The 14,202-nt window shown below is 41.7% G+C and overlaps 2 protein-coding genes across 2 annotated transcripts in view; one reads left to right on the forward strand and one right to left on the reverse strand.

Annotated features, from left to right (window-relative positions):
* The window catches only part of cacng2a (calcium channel, voltage-dependent, gamma subunit 2a), a 57,518-nt gene extending 54,161 nt beyond the window's left edge, over nucleotides 1–3,357 (forward strand). Inside the window, exon 4 of the mRNA XM_058402070.1 lies at nucleotides 2,054–3,357. Coding sequence (XP_058258053.1) covers nucleotides 2,054–2,616 — 563 coding nt within the window. The 3' untranslated portion in view covers nucleotides 2,617–3,357. The remainder of the gene's footprint in view (nucleotides 1–2,053) is intronic.
* A 7,246-nt stretch (nucleotides 3,358–10,603) lies between these two features.
* ift27 (intraflagellar transport 27 homolog (Chlamydomonas)) overlaps nucleotides 10,604–14,202 on the reverse strand; it is an 11,584-nt gene continuing 7,985 nt past the window's right edge. Inside the window, exons 4-7 of the mRNA XM_058402059.1 lie at nucleotides 13,633–13,692; nucleotides 12,745–12,862; nucleotides 11,908–12,017; nucleotides 10,604–11,729 (exon numbers count right to left, since the gene is read on the reverse strand). Of these exons, the coding sequence (XP_058258042.1) occupies nucleotides 11,631–11,729; nucleotides 11,908–12,017; nucleotides 12,745–12,862; nucleotides 13,633–13,692 (387 nt within the window). The 3' untranslated portion in view covers nucleotides 10,604–11,630. The remainder of the gene's footprint in view (nucleotides 11,730–11,907; nucleotides 12,018–12,744; nucleotides 12,863–13,632; nucleotides 13,693–14,202) is intronic.

Here is a 14,202-nt window from a genome sequence, read left to right on the forward strand (position 1 = left end):
GATACAGCTAAAAAAATGTTCCAGACACTTTTTTGTCTTTATCCACAACCAATCTTCACTTTAGAAAACAGTATAAAACTAGATATAGCAGAGTTGAAGCTAGACAACCATAGACCCCCCAGTCAATTGACATTAAACTAATAATTTCTTCACTGTTGTTGGCTTTTTATGTTAATGGACAACAATTCTCCAGTGGTATTTTTAGACATATATCAGAGCTGCAAACATCTTCTGTTTTGACCATAACATTTACAATTTTATGTCAATTTTAGAAACACATTTTCAGCAGATAGACCAAGGGCAACTCACAGAAGGGGACAGGACATAGACATAAAAAATGTGCATTTGCTACAAGTAGAGCTTACTATGCTTTGATTTGATCATTGACCTATGAATTTACAAGCCTTGGTCATGCAAGCCAATAGAAATCAAGTGGGCAGGTCTGTCATCTCTATGGTTCCTAAAAACTCATACCAAAAATTTGGCTGGGTTTTGCCCCAGTTTTTTTCTTATTAGAAATATCAGCCAACAGTGCATGTTTCCTTCCCTGACCCTTACACCCACATCAGATCCTGAACAGTTTTTTGCTTTGAGCCCACAAAATGGGAGATGAGAGTCTTTATTTGCCAAATGCTTGTTATGTGACCTGATAATGTGTAAACATGGCCATAAGGTCTTATATTGGTGTACGTGCCGAGGGAAGAAGGCAGGGCTGACAGCAATCGTATCCAGTGCCAACCTCGCTCAAGGACACAGTGACAACTCTTAGAAAGAAGCTCTAGTTCCCTAAAGAAGCCAACCTGAAACTGTCTGATTGTTCGCCAAATTGCTGAACCATCCACCACCCAGACAAAGCTAAATTAAGGAGCAGAGGGAATCTGAAAACCTCTGAATGATCTATAGTATTTTAGTAGAAGTGTGCACTTTGGTGATTTCAAAAGCTTAAGTGTTTGCAAAACAATGATTGAGTACTTACTCTATTTAGTCTACTGTGTTTGCAACGCTATTAGCTGTGTTTTGTTTTTCTCAAATCTTCTAGCACCACACATATGATTATCTCTGGTAAAATTATTTAAGTCTGGTTAGCTTCTTCATTTTTTCTTGGTAGTTTGTGCTTAAATGTGAAGTCGTAGTGCATTACAGAGTTGTATAATTATGTGGAAACCTTGCCAACTAACAAACCTTGCTAACTTTCTCTGAAACGACTGTATGTTTCCTGTGCAGTCTATGTATACTATATTCCTACTTCCAGTAAAACTATAACCAATCAGGCTGGACTTCCTGCCCCTGTGCTACATTACCCAATCGGGCTACAATCACTGACCCCGTTGCCATGGCAGTTAGACTGCAGTTAATGTCCCCATTGACACTGGATCTAGTTGTGCTACAGATCCTGTTCCCAGTCCCCATGTCAGCAGTTGGTCTGCTGTTCCAGCCCCCACTGTAATGTAACTGATTTTGAATGCAACCAATTAGACTGTAATTTTACTGCCACTGTAGCCAATCAGGGTGCAGGTCTAGGCGCCAGTGCTAATGTAACAGTTTGGGCCGCGGTTGTATCACTCAGAGTTGATGTACCCAATGTCGTGGCAGTCCCAATGCTGCTCTAACCAAGCCAGCTGCAAGTTTTGCACAGGTATTTGCTACAGTTCTAGCCCCAGTGCCAATGTATCTAAACCAACTGCAGTTTCTAACATCAGTATTACTGTAACCAATGCAGTTTCTGCCCTTGTTAATGCAGTTTTAGTCTCCCCAAATCCCCCTGACCCCACCCCCCTTTGCGACTGTAACCAATAGAGTTTCAGTTGTAGTTCCAGGTTCCACTGCAATCAATCAGGCTGCTGCTCCAGTCCCCACTGCAGTTGTAAACTCTGTAGGAAGCTTTCACTCAAAACTCAAGACCAGCATCTTAAGAATGATAGAATAGAGTTTTGAATATTTTATCAAAAGTACAGTGCTGTTTTATAGCCATGGTTAGTATATTCTATAGACAGTTAGTCAATGTTATCAATATGTAAACCTGACCCTATCTATCTTTCTGTCTGTCTGGAAGGTTTGAGCAACATCATTGGCATGATTGTCTACATATCAGCGAATGCGGGTGACCCCACTAAGAGCGACTCGAAAAAGAACAGCTACTCATACGGCTGGAGCTTCTACTTTGGTGCTCTGTCCTTCATCATGGCCGAGATGGTGGGCGTCCTGGCGGTGCACATGTTTATCGACCGGCACCGTGAACTCCGAGCTGCCAGCGCTCGGGCTGGAAGAGCCATTGCGACTGGAAACGCAGACTACCTGCACGGCTCGGCCATCACGCGCATCCCCAGCTACCGCTACCGTTATCGGCGTCGCTCACGCTCCTCCAGCCGCTCCACGGAACCCTCGCAGTCACGTGACACCTCTCCGCTAGGCCTCAAAGGCTTTGGAGCTCTGCCCTCCACCGACATCTCCATGTACACTCTGAGCCGTGGTGGAGGAGATACGCTGAAAGCCACGCCCCCAGCCACCTACAACTCGGAGAGGGACCATAACTTCTTGCAAGTCCACAACTGTATCCAGAAAGACGCGAAGGACTCACACAGCAATGCTGCCAACCGTCGCACTACGCCTGTATGAGCACTACAGAGACCAATACTGGCAGAGAGGGAAAGTGACTGAATATGAGCCAGAAAAGGAGAGACAGGGAACAAATGAGTGGGAGAAAGAATGGAGAACCAGAACACGAGGGGTAACAAGGACTGGGGGTACAAGAGCTCTCTGAGTTGTGAGCTATTTACAACAATGAAGATGACTATGATGAGTTTCCATGTTGAAAAAAAGTGAAAAAGTGAAAAATGTCCAAAAAAAGAGATAAAGAAAATGCATGATTTTCCCATCTACCGTAATTTAACGAGTTTTAAACCATGTTTCAAAAGAAGAGGAGCGAGTAATGGGGAGAAAGAGAGAACGAGAGAAACAGAGACATAGACAGGTGAAAGAGAGGGAGGGTATAGTAGACGATGAGCATTGTGAGTTTTAAAAGGTTTCTATTTTTTCAACTCTCTTCTCGGTCTCCAGGGCGACCTGTGACTCCGTCCCCTCCTCCCCGCCCACCTCCCTCTTTACTTCCTGTATGTATCCATCTCATTCTTTTGCGCATTAATACTGTGAAGCGTTGTGGCCGAGGTGTCCCCAGGGCAAAAAAAAAGACAAACCTGTATCCTGGCCACAACTTATAAGTTAATATATGTATTAATTATATATGAATATATAAATATATATATGTTAATAAACCACAGATAGACTTCCCTGGCGCAAGAGAAGGACGGAAAAAAAGACAAAAAATGAGAACAAATCAAAAGTCAATAAAGTCGTCATGGAAACAAAAGAATTGGGGAATGGATTTTATTGTGACTCAGTGGAGGAGAAAAATAAAGAAATAGATGGGGTTTTTTTTTGTAAAAGTGGTCTTGTCTAGGCTGTACACCATTTACAGTGCAAATGTGGAAGGGTAACATGGGCTAGGCTTTTCTGAAGCCAGAAGAGTCACTGTGCAATGGTTGCATAAGCGCTGACGCTTATATAACGACACACATGTAAGATGCGGCTCAAACAGCAGAAATGACAACGATACGAAAGGACCGACTCGTGTACTTGTGTAAGTTTTAAAATGTAAAGCTAATTATTTTGTTGCAGTGTCTGAGTTTAAGACAAATGCAGGATGTCAAACTGGGGGCTATAAGCTAAAAAGAAATCATATTTATGCAAAATTCTGACGTAGATTTAGAGGATAGCATCCGTTCTTAACATTCAGCGTTAAGAATAGCTCTGTAATGAAATAGTTCAGGATGAAGCCAAAAATGATAATCTTCCTTCAAAGTCCCTTTAGGTTATGTTACTATCCTTTTAAAGTTCACTGTCGTTCCCTGAGGCCATTAAATGCCAGTTGTGCACCTACGAAAAAACCCCCAAAAAACATAGCTGTGGGTTTTTCAGAGTACTAAATGACAGTCTGAAGCAATCAGACCCCGCTGAACTTTAGTCTACAGTGAAACTGTCAGATCTAGATGTCTTGATGAGCCTCAGTGGGTGGAATCGAGAGAGGGTCAGGGGCAGGTCGCTGGACTACGATGTGACAGCTCGTCATGTGTAACCCTTCTTCAAAGCTACCTATTATTAACAGAGATTTACCATATGGGCTGTGTACATGTGTGTGTGTGTGAGTGTGTGTATGTGTGCCCTCATGGTTGATCACACCGCCCTGCAGGGAGACACATCAGGAGCTTTGATCCGCACAACGGGAGAGAGCGAGTGAGGGAAAGTGAACGAGAGAGACAGAGAGAGAGAGAGAGAGATGGAGCACGCTCAGATTGCGCCTGCTTCCCTGTGGTCTAGTGAATCAGAGAGGGGTAAATGGGAAGTGTAAAATTAGAAAACATTCACTCATAATGTCTGGCAAGCCGCAAGCCAAAAAACAAAAATGAATATGAACCATTTCATAAAACGAGCATATTTTTGGATTCTGACGTGAGCCAAGCATTCATCAACGAACATAAAACTGTCACCAAGTTGGCTGTGAACTGATGGGTTAAGAAATATAGTGTCGGATTTGTAAAAACAATGATTGACAGGTTACTCCATTGGTACATGACTGATTCCAGTTTGGGGTGGCGTGAAAGTTTCTTATGAAGTATCAGTTGAAGGTGCTGATGCTGCAGAGAGACTGCATGATGGAAAGGTGCATTAATACTTCACAAGAACACCTTGCACAGGCTTGCAGAAGGTTCTTTGCACAAGTGGGTCCCCTGCCACCGTGGACTGCACTATACTGCAAACATGTTATCAGCATCAGGATGTGTAAATCTGGAGGCAGATAAAGTCTAGCAATTATCACCCTCACCGTTTTGTGTCACAGGAAAGGGTTCTTGCATCATAAAATAAGAGCCTATCATATTCCTGATATTTGCATATTTGTAGAATCGATGCTTTCTTCTGCTGTCTATTTTTATTTATCTTCAATGGGCATTTCATCCGAAGTCTGTCTCGGGAACACTGAGCATGAGGCGGGAATACACCTTGAATGGGACACCAGTTCATACACATATTCACTCACATTGAGGGGCAATTTATAAACACAGATTAAACTAATATCATGTTTGTGGAAGAACCAAAAGGAAGGTGATATGGATATGGAGAGAACTTCCACACTGAAGCTCTGAGGCACCAGTTAAGCCACCTTCACTAAACTATGCAATTTATTATTCAGTACAGGAAAATTGATCATCTTTATAATAGTCATAAAGTGATTTGGTAAAAATTCTTTTAACTAGTTCATTTTTTTTTATTCTAGTAGATTTCTAAATAATTTATTCATCATGCTGCTGCTTATGGCTGCCAATGTAATATTGCCCTCGTCTAAAACACTAAGCGGAATCAGATACTGAAGAATCGTACAGCGATAGCCACTGAACATCAATAAAAGGCCAATTGTTGAAAAGGAGGGCGAGATTGATTTTTAAAAGGCGATTAGACGTCTTATAATCCAGAATACATCCCACAATGAGATGGTCTTTCAGTTCGGAGCAAGATATTATATCACAAGTGCAATGGCCTTGAATTACCTTGCCTAGTGGACTTTCAAAATGGCCTCGATGATGAAAAACCTTCAGATATACAATGAATATGGTGTCGTTACCACACTACCAGATATGGCTCTCTTCTGGTTCTCAATTAACAAGAAGAAAAGGATGAACATAAAGCAGAACTCCCGTGAGAGAGCTCGAATCACGGCGTGGATTAAATGTTTGTGGTGAGATGAAGGAAAACCTGCTCTGTCTATCTGAGGGTATAGGCATGCTTTTGCTCCCTCTGTTGGCCATTTTGAGCAAAAAGTGCTGAAAGGCCATTGAGTTTGCTGTGTGTGTGTGTGTGTGTGTGTGTGTGTGTGTGTGTGCGTGCATGTGTGCGTGCAGAATACTAATGCTCTTGTAATAGCGGACCATTGCTGCAGTCCGTGCTCTTATGGCATAGAGAAGGAAGACGAAGAGAAAGAAAGCGATAGCACTGCAGCAATCAGCCAACTCATAAGTCAGGAGTCATCTCTCGGGGTTGATTTGTTATGACAGACAATTTATATCGTTTCATTTCTCGTGCTCAGTAAAACATTCATTAACGACCTATCTTGAATAAAAATACACCTCACATAGGTAAAGGGCGTAACCTAGTGAACATATGAATGAAGATTGACTTTAAACGTGAAACTACAGGCAGCTCGGCGGATTTAGCCAAGATCGTTTATTTAGCCGACACTTTTACGGTATGTAGCTGACACTTTTATGAGCATATAGCTGAGCAGTTAGGAATTAAGGGTTGACATAAGAGCTCTTGAGAGCATCTGGAAATCCTGGGATTCTAGCAAGCTTTTGGTCACTAATACTGAATCACGTTGCTGTGCTGTTTCTGAAGCTGCCTCAAGCATAAAGCTGCAGCTCTTTTGGTAGACGTGGATTAGAACTCAGAACCTTCTGGTTGTTTGGAATCACAAACGTAATCCGGCTCTAAAGATTTAGCCGAGATAGGTGGTTCAAGCATATACCGTTGCCTCTCCCCTCACTCCCACACCTCCTGCCTCAAAGGAAACGAATCCAGCAATTATTTTGTTTTCACTACACATTAAATAGATTTGGGTTTGGGATCAAAATATTAATTTTCCGCTTTTATTTCCGGATATATACATCTAGATGTGTTGACTTCACCTCGGTCAGTTTCAGGCTGTGCAGTTGAGGGTCAAGGGCACATCTGTGGGCACACAACCCTACCTACAATGCCCTATGTGTTTAAGGGTCTAAGATTCAAAAGCTTGCTCTATAGTTCTGTCTTTTTTTTATTATTATTATTATTATTTCTCTCTCTCTTTCACACACACACACACACACACACACTTGGGCTGGCTCACCCCCTGTAGTGGGACTCTCTGCTCTCAGCGTCTGTCTGGCAGATCACAGATGGGATACGCCTGCTAATACTGGGCTTGGGAGCTCCCAACCTCACACTGAGTGTGTGTGGTCAGTCTTCTGTTTGTGTGTGTGTGTGTGTTACTCTATGTTGGACCATCCTGGCCCATAAACGCCACCCCCCTTTGAATCTCAGTCACAGCAGGGCTTCTGGCTGCTGTATAATACCTCACTATAACACAACATGGAGATAAGCCAACACACACACACACACACACACACACACACATAGCCTGGAGCCTATACATTTTCACATTATAAGTAATAAAAAGGGGGGAATAAAGCATTCACATGCCTCAAAGACTTGCCGAAATCTTGAACCTATCAAATCGATCATAAACGTTCTATCCACTTTTCACAATGACTGCAGAACCAACAATAACGTCAGGATGTATGTTGTTCAGGAAAGTAGACAGATGTCTGTGCTGGTTGACAAAAAAAGACTACATTATAGGATCTACAGATGTTCTTTTTATCAATTTCTTGCGCAAAGAGAACAACAGAAGCTTTGAACTGCAAGTTGTGGGGAAAAAATTCAGCTGAATAATTCGATAACTATTATTACTTAACATTTAAACACCTCACAATCTTTCAAGAAGACCCATGTATTGAATATTAGCTTAGAATTCTTAGGTGGTTTCCCAGAAGTTGCTTTAGTGGAATTCACAACACTCTAGATGTCCAAAAGTATGTGGACACCTGACCATCACCATTACACCTGTAAGAACATTAACATGGAGCTGGTCTCCTCATTGCTGCTCTACTCGTCTGCGGAGGCTTTCCACTGGATTTTGAAATGTTGCTGTAGTAATTTGTGTCGGTTTATCCTGGTTTGCAGTCTTCATTCCAATTTCCTGCTTTGTGCAGGACACTTGAGTTCTTGAGTTCACCTCAAACCTTTATGGACCTTGCTTTGTGCACAGGAGCATCGTCATGCCCCTTAACTCTAGTGAAAGGAAATGATAATGCTACAATTTACAAATATATTCTAGACCAGGGGTGTCCGATGTTATCCGCAAAGGGGTGCCGGATAAGTTTGGACATCCCTGTTCTAGACGATGGCAACAATTTAAGGTAGAGCCAATCACATATGGGTGTGGCATACTTATTTATACAATAACACAACAATCGACTATCTATTACATTAATAAGGTATCGCAGTATCATCAGTATTTAACCACCACAGTAAACTTTCTAGAGTTTATACAGGATGGTACGAGTGGCAGTTCTGCAGGTCGTGGTTTGTCTGATTCAAGCTGCCAGCGAGGCGACAGTGACTCAAACGAAGCGCACCGTGATGAGCTGAAAAGCATTTCAGAATGCAAAACCTTGATACAGAGTCACATAAGCTGGAAAAATCAAAAGATTTCTGACTAAGAACAAGAATCAGAGGCTACAATGGGCACAGGCTCATTGTAACAGGACAGAAAATGATGGTGCACAAGAAGGCACCCAGATAATGAGATGAATCTCATCAACCCTGGTGGTTATCCATGGTTCAGGGAACTACAGCTATGTGTGACTAGCATTCTAATCTGATCTTAGATCTACGTAGAAGTACTAGCATGATGATCTTCACATTGCTTTGCCTCCTCAAGCCCTGGAGCTATCATACACACAGGGCTACATGCTGGCACTGAGCAAACACACAGTGAAAAAATATAGATTTTTTTTATTTTGCGTGTGTGTGTGTGGTGTGCAGTCTTTCCGTCACTTGGGGGTGGGTTTAATGAAGTCACTCAGCTATGTGTTCTAACAGATGAGGACAGTTTTAATAACAACTCTTTTATTTAATAATAACTTTTTTTATTCATGAAGAATTCAATTTTACATACTTCCACATTATTGGAACGAGTCAAATTGCAGTCATTGTCCTTCTGGTTAATACGGTGCAAAGCCATTTCAGATTTCTCGGCTCTCGACATGTCTGATGGATCTCATAATCGTGGCTCTTATGAGAGCATGGATACGGCAGCATTAATACAGTGTGTGAAATTAGATTACGCTGCCATAGATGTGCTCTGAAGCGTCCGCATGCACACACAAACAGGCTTTTTAAAAAGCTGCAGAGCCACAAGCACACATCAAGGACACCGGGTAAACGTCTGCGCTCGTGAGTGCGTGCGTTACACGACATTAAAGTGTCTATATTTCATTTATCTCTGTCCGAATCTGCGTCACAGCGACCCTGAGAAAGCTGTGAGCATTTCACTCGAGCGCCACGGCATTTCATCGCACATCCATCACGTCACGCTGATGACAGGAAAGGAGACAACATGGCCGCTGCCTTGCCTAAACCCTGTTTTGTTCAGTGGAGTGTAGCGCTTGGCCAAAATTCAGCTCTGCAAGTGTGAAGGCTCTGAGGAAAGGGCAAAGGCAGGGTGAGCCTCACTAACTCAGACACGCCGCACGCTCTCCTCGTGAACTGGTGCAGTGTGTCGCAACAAAGCAATAAAAATTTATTTCAACCCCCCAGGGTGTATCAAAGGCAAAGAAACAATACTGCATGTAGCACTAAAAAAGAGCAACTGTAATGTAGCCATATAGAACGTGTACAAATATTAGCAGAAAGGCATACGTCTAAAGGCCGACATGATCTTCAAATTGCTCTGACGTTCCATCGATTATTGTTGATCATCTGCAGTATGCTCAAAATATGCCTACTGAAAGTTTAGAGAGAGGTATCCAGCTCCAAGGTATCCATACCGTGATGAGGTAAAATGGTGACAATAACAGCAATAACAACGACCGCTATCGTTATTGCTGTTGAGTAATTATTTATTGATACCTTGAATGTTAAAGGTAATAAACACCACATATTTCATTTCTGTACAGCTTATCCTACACAGGATGGCTGGAAACCTGGACCCTAAGGAATGGGAGACACTCTGGACGGTGTCAACCCATCACAATCACACACACCCATTCATACACCAAGGACAATTTAGAGATGCTGTGTGTTGTAGGGTGATGATAGCTCAAGTGGTTAAGGCTCTGATTGGAAAAATCAAGCCTCAGCACTGCCAAGCTGCCACCATTGAGCCCTTTGACCAAGGCTGCTCCAGAGGTGCTGCATCATGACTGACCCTGTACCCCAACCCTCCAAGGATGGAATATGTGAAGAAAGGATTTCACTGTGCAGTAATGTAAAATGTGAAAAAAAAAGGCTACTTAACTTATAACCAGAGAACCTAGACGAACCCCCAATGTTCTATGCACACAAAGTGGAGGCGTGAATCGAACCCCAAATCCTGGCGGTTGTGACTGTGTTAAATAAAGTGAGGTTTCAGGGCAGTAACACTAAAGCTTCTGTCACCAATCTTGTGTAAGATCTCAGAGAGTGGGTTGCTCCGAAAGATAGGAGAGGTCTAGTCTATAGAGTGCTTCAAAATGTAATGGATCTTAAATTTGATATGGACTATGATTGGAAGCCAGTTAAGTTGTTGAGAAAAAAAAAAAAAAAGGAGAGACATGGGCAAAATGGTTGGCTGGGTTTATTGTGATATTCCTATGTCCCTAGCGACTTAAGAGGAAAAAGAAATTAAATTACAGTAATCTAGATCTGATGTAATATACATATTTGAAAGTTTAAACCAGGCCAGAGACAGAGGCAATATTGTGAAGAATTTATTTCAGACTGAAAAGGGAGCATTGTGTCAAAGACGATTTTGAACTGCAGTGGAAGGAGTTACTATAATACCATCTCTGTCTTGTCATAGTTCAGTCGGAGAAAGTTTAAAGTCATCCAGCATTTGCTTTGCAGTAGGCAGGAGGAGGGATTGGAGCAGACGGTTTCATGCTGAGATAAACTGGTGAATCATCGCCATAGAAATGGAAGTTTAAATGATATTGGACAAATAATAGAGTCGAGGGAGATTGACTAGATACATTATATGGCCAAAGTACACTATTTGTAGAGACACCTGACCATCAATCCGATATGTACTTTTCAAACATCTTTTTCCAGCTTTACCCCCTCACTCCACCTCTGGGAAACATTGCTGTGGGGTTTTTTCCCTATCCAGCAGCAAAAGCACTAGTGAGAACAAGCGATGAAGAGACCTTTTGCTATTCAAATTCATCAGAAAGGTGTTCAGTGGGGAGTTGAGGTCCAATCCAAACTTGGCAAACAATGTCTTCACAGAAATGTGCTTCCAATTTTGTTATTTGTGGAATATTTGGGAAGGCTGTGATGGTCAGGCATCCAGAAATATTTATCCATGTAAAGCATTATAAGTGCCATTGTATGATACAGTAAGGAAATGCTGTCAAGTTGGATTTAAATTGAAGAATAAAAAAGAAACGTGAGATTAATTAATGATTGTATAAATAAATACACTCCACAACAAACTCGCTCATCCATGTCTTTATGGACCTTGATTTGTGCACTGATGTGCAGTCATGTTGGAACAGGAAGGGGTCATCCCCAAACTGTCCCCACAAAGTTGGGAGCATGAAATTGTCCAAAATGTCTTGGTATGCTGAAGCATTAAGAGTTCCTTTCACTGGAACTAAGGGGCAAAGCCCAACCCCTGAATTTAGTGATTTGGAGGGGTGTCCCAAAACTTTTGGCAATGTAGTGTATGTACACATTAGCTAGAAAACAGGCCATCAGAGGCTGTCAGTCTCTGTGGTGTCCTAACCGAGCCTTTGTATCATCTGCCTCCGGTCCTGATACAGAGCATAAAAGGCTTGAGCTAAACTCAGAAAGGGAGCATCGCAGTTCTCCATCTCCTTCTGCGGTACAAACACACAGATGAATACTGAGTGAGTGAGTGAAAACAGGCTTCAGGCTCATTCTGTATGCAAAGCGTGAAAGTGGTTATTGAATATTATTTAACAGTACTGAAATGTTAAGCTCAGGCTTAGCATTATGATGAATGAAAAGTCGTGGTGCGGATCAGAGGCCACTCACAGCGGAGGTCTCATGGTACTGAAGACCTTGTTCCTGTGCCCACTCCTGTGCCACGGATGTCTCCACCTCTCTTCTCGATGCCAGGTCCGACTTATTCCCCACTAACACACCTTTAACACACAGACACTCTGTAACTGTCGGTTCAGGAACAGTCCCAGATGCTTTTCTGATGCCAGTCTAGCCTGAGGCAACTTTATATTATTTTGCTTGCTTTTTTTTTCTTTCTTATTTATTTGGATTTCTGACCCTGGAGCTATGAGGATTGCCCCAAATCAGAGAATTAAGAATCTAATTGCTGAATAAACAGAGTATGTCCAGGGTATATACACGCGAGAATCTCACTAAATCATTTAGCAAATCACAAAACATACAGAAATGACGTTTAATGGAGAACAGGCTTTTTCTGTAGCAGCTCAGAGATTATTAATAATGGCACCCCATACAACAGACATTTTTAAATCCATATTTATTTTCTCAATAAAGGTCTGTAGTCTCTCTTTTGGCCTTGCTTTTGCTTCTTACTGCTTTTTGCTAATTTATTGTATTTTTTTTTTTAAATCAATACACTTTTTAAAATGATTTATCTTCTATAATAAATAATGCTGTATGCTTTACTACACTAAAAGCAGTTAAATAACAAAGAAATACGTTTATTTTAATGAATTAAAGAACATCCTATACTAAACAACACACCTCTCTAAGGATCTTTGGGCAGAATAAAATTTTTTTTAAAACTATTGAACAGCCTTAATGTGTACATCCATATGACTCACTGCAGTATGGAATGGAAAGGGCATTAAAGAAATGCGTGTGTGTCTCAGGAGAGCTTTCTCTCACCTGGTAACTGCAGTCCGTTGCAGTGAGCTCGGACTCTCTCTAGCCAGCGGCTGCAACTTTTGAACGAGTCCAGGCTGCTGATCTCAAACACCACGCACACCACTGACGGCTGCCCCCACTAGGCAAGAAAACATATGTACACACGGCCTGTAAATATATACAGCACCCATCTCGCTGATGGACAAAAACACACACACTGAGCAAATACATGCAGGAGCTCAATTAGCCCAGTGGAGCAGTGAGAGTAAAGCTCTTGACTAATAGGACTAGGGAATTTATTATGGCGTGGGAAAAGGCTCTGCTCCCACCCAACCCCTGCTAGATTCCAATTTTTAGATGTTTCTTAAATTAGTGGTTCTTGTGCGAGAGTGTTTCCGTAGACCCAAAGCCCTGCGCAATTTGCTGTTTCCCCTGCTCTAACACGGCGGCTAATTACCAGCCCTTTCCTGAGTTTAATCAGGTGTACTGGAGCGGAGAGAACATGAAACTGCTGCACAGGGCAGCAATCAGTGTTTCAGATACATCACACCCACACTGCATTCACACTAGCCATCGTCTCCTTCTTATGTAAGTCCATGACACAGAGCTACATTTCAGAGTGACATCGGAGTAACATGAAGCATATGAATGAAGATCTCTCTCCATTTTATGCAGATTTGTTATGATGCAGCAAAGCATATAATCCACATGATTCACTCTAGAGAAAGACTAGAAGCAGAGAGAGTGTGTGTGTGTGTGTGTGTGTGTGTGAGAGAGAGAGAGAGAGAGAGAAACATAATCCCAAAGCAAATTCAATTAATAGTGTTTGTAATATAAAATATAATATATATTTTAAAAAAATAGTGCATAGGTGATAATCTTTCTTGTTTGAAGGAAAAAATAAATTACCATTTTCTCACATGTCTCCACAAAAGTTTCACGTCCTGCAGAGTCAAAGATATATAGCTCCTGAGAGAAAAAAAAAAGATAGGAACAAATCGATTGTGTGAGCGAGCAAGTGAGTGAGTAAGTGACTGACTGTATCAATGAATGAATGAATGAATGAATGAAAGAATGGTTGAATGAATAGGTTAATAAGTGAGCAGGCATGCTAGTTAATAAATTAGGTAATAAATGAGTGATAATAATTAGAAAATGATTAAGTCAGTGAGTGAGTGAGTGAGTGAGTGAGTGAGTAAAGAGTCTGTGAACGAGTGACTATATGTGAGTACAACTGAGTGAATGAGCTGGCAAGTTAAATAACTGAGTGAGTACATGAATAACTGAGTGAGTGAGTGAGCGACGGTGATTGAATGGATAAGTAAATGAATGAGTGAATGAATGAATGAATGAATGAATGAATGACATATTGACTGCTTCCATGGATAAATAAGTGAGTGAATGGATGTGAAACTTAGTGACTGCCTCCATGGATGAATTAGTGAGTGAATGAATGAGTGATTTAATGGATGAATGAAG

The sequence above is a fragment of the Hemibagrus wyckioides genome, linkage group LG11 (assembly GCF_019097595.1).
Source record: "Hemibagrus wyckioides isolate EC202008001 linkage group LG11, SWU_Hwy_1.0, whole genome shotgun sequence".
Taxonomy (NCBI): Eukaryota; Metazoa; Chordata; class Actinopteri; order Siluriformes; family Bagridae; genus Hemibagrus; species Hemibagrus wyckioides.